The following is a 2,283-nucleotide window of genomic DNA, read 5'->3' on the forward strand; positions in this document are numbered from 1 at the left end:
ATGAAAATGGAAAACCAAAGCTCTGTGGTTGAATTCATCCTCTTGGGCTTTTCTAACTTCCCTGAACTTGAAGAGCAGCTCTTTGGGGTTTTCTTGGTGGTTTACCTGGTGACTCTGATGGGAAATGCCATCATCATAGTCATCATCTCCCTGGAACAGAGCCTGCATATCCCCTTGTACCTGTTTCTCCGAAACTTGTCTGTGGTGGATATGGGTATCAGTGCAGTCATTATGCCTGTTATGCTGGTGATCCTTTCCACTGAGAAGATGAGGATTTCTATTTTGGGCTGCCTTGTACAAATGTATTTCATACTCACTCTTGGTGTGACTGAATGTTTTCTTCTGGGGGCAATGGCTTTTGACCGATTTGCTACAATCTGCCATCCTCTGAGCTACCCAATGATTGTGAACAAAGTGGTTTTTGTGAAATTAGTTACATTCTCATGGCCCTCAGGGATCACAGTGGCTACTGTGCAGACCACATGGGTGTTTAGTTTCCCCTTTTGTGGCCCCAATGAAATTAATCATATCTCTTGTGAAACTCCCGCAGTGCTAGAGCTGGCATGTGCAGACACCTTTTTGTTTGAGATCTACGCATTCACTGGCACCATTCTGACAGTTATTGTTCCATTCTTGTTGATACTCTTGTCTTATGTTCGAATTCTCTTTGCCATCCTGAAGATGCCATCAACCACTGGGAGGCAAAAGGCCTTTTCCACCTGTGCCTCCCATCTCACATCTGTTACCCTCTTCTATGGCACAGCCAGTATGACTTACTTACAACCCAAATCTGGCTATTCCCCAGAAACCAAGAAGCTGACATCATTGGCTTACTCTCTTCTTACACCTCTGCTGAATCCACTAATCTACAGCATGAGAAACAGTGAGATGAAAAGAGCTTTGATGAAAATATGGCAAAGAAAACTGGATTTACATACATTTTGACTTGCTGAGAAGCTGTGTGATATATATTCACTGTCTGACCAAACTCTAATGTAATAATGATGAACTAGTTTATATTTCTTGATATAAATATATTTAATTTGTTGAGTTCCCCAAGTTTGAAAATATGTCAGGTTATATGTTTCTAAAGGATTTCACACTCATTTTCTCTAGGTGCCTAAGTTTGATGACATATGATATAGGAATTTATTTGCCTATTCCTCTATCATGTACATTCAAATTTTACCAGATTATTGTCCTTAAGATGATGCTTTGATGAACAACTAGTTCCATATGTTCATATTTACTAACATCTTATTTCTGTAGGATATAGGCCTAGACCTGATGGGATGAACAGTATATGTGTTTATAAATTTTAGTAGTATAAATTTCTTTAATAATTATTACAGAATTACTTTTCACAGTGACTATAAATTCTTCAGAAGGACCCGAAGGCCCACTCTGCTGCACTAATAGGGTGGAATTCCAGACACTAAGAATAGATGAGATTTTAATTTCTGGAATGAAAACTTGTTCCATGAATGTGCAAACAAGGGACAGTTGTTTTGAGACCAACCTGTTTTGCTTCATGGACTCACACAGATTATAATTCAAAATAGAGTTTCTCTTGGTATTTTTTCATGTATTTTTACAATAGAAATGGGACCTAGGAAGTGGCCCAAGGTGAAGAATTGATAGGACAAAGAAAGTTTTGGGTGCTCATTCATAAAGAAATAATTGATTGATATACTTTGCAGCCATATTAATGGATACTTGCAAGTTTAGCATTTTCACATATTTTTGAAGAACTGAACTTTTTCTCATTATAAAATGACTCTTTTTTCCTATTACTGGATCTAGATTTGGATCCACTTGCCCAGTGCACAGCAATGAAAATCTGTGAACATTAGATCGTTGTGAAAGAAAGTACAGCATTTATTGCAGGGTACTAAGCAAAGGAAATGGGCAGCTCATGCTCAAAAGACCTGAATCCCTAATGGCTTTCAGGGAAAGATTTTTAAGGTGATATGAAAAGGTGGGCCAGAGGGTGCATGATCAGTTTGTGCTCAATTCTCAGATTTCTTTGTATTAAGGTGAAATTTTGAGCATCATCAGCCTGGTCAACTGGTCTTGGGACTATGTGCTGTGGTTAACAGTTTTTATCTGGTAGGGGTCAGCTTTCTATCCAAACAACTTAGGAATGTGTGTCAGAACTAAATCTATATCTTTCAGGAAACTGGGAGTTCAATCACTCTGCTATGTGGTTGATTTATAGTCCAAATTATTACCAGTTTCTCAGTCTAACAGCTATTCTGATCATGTTACTACATGATCACATTT

At 38.2% G+C, this 2,283-nt stretch overlaps 1 protein-coding gene across 1 annotated transcript; it reads left to right on the forward strand.

The window, feature by feature from the left end:
* On the forward strand, positions 1-945 carry LOC122450638 (olfactory receptor 10A3-like). Its single transcript, XM_043483015.1, has one exon. The coding sequence runs from the start codon at positions 1-3 to the stop codon at positions 943-945; it is 945 nt and encodes a 314-aa protein (XP_043338950.1).
* The last annotated feature ends 1,338 nt before the right edge of the window (positions 946-2,283 follow it).

Source organism: Cervus canadensis, chromosome 11, assembly GCF_019320065.1.
Source record: "Cervus canadensis isolate Bull #8, Minnesota chromosome 11, ASM1932006v1, whole genome shotgun sequence".
Lineage (NCBI taxonomy): Eukaryota > Metazoa > Chordata > Mammalia > Artiodactyla > Cervidae > Cervus > Cervus canadensis.

Bases quoted from the DNA above. Each gene is read 5' to 3' on its own strand.
- LOC122450638 (XM_043483015.1), top strand. From the start codon at position 1: ATGAAAATGGAAAACCAAAGCTCTGTGGTTGAATTCATCCTCTTGGGC.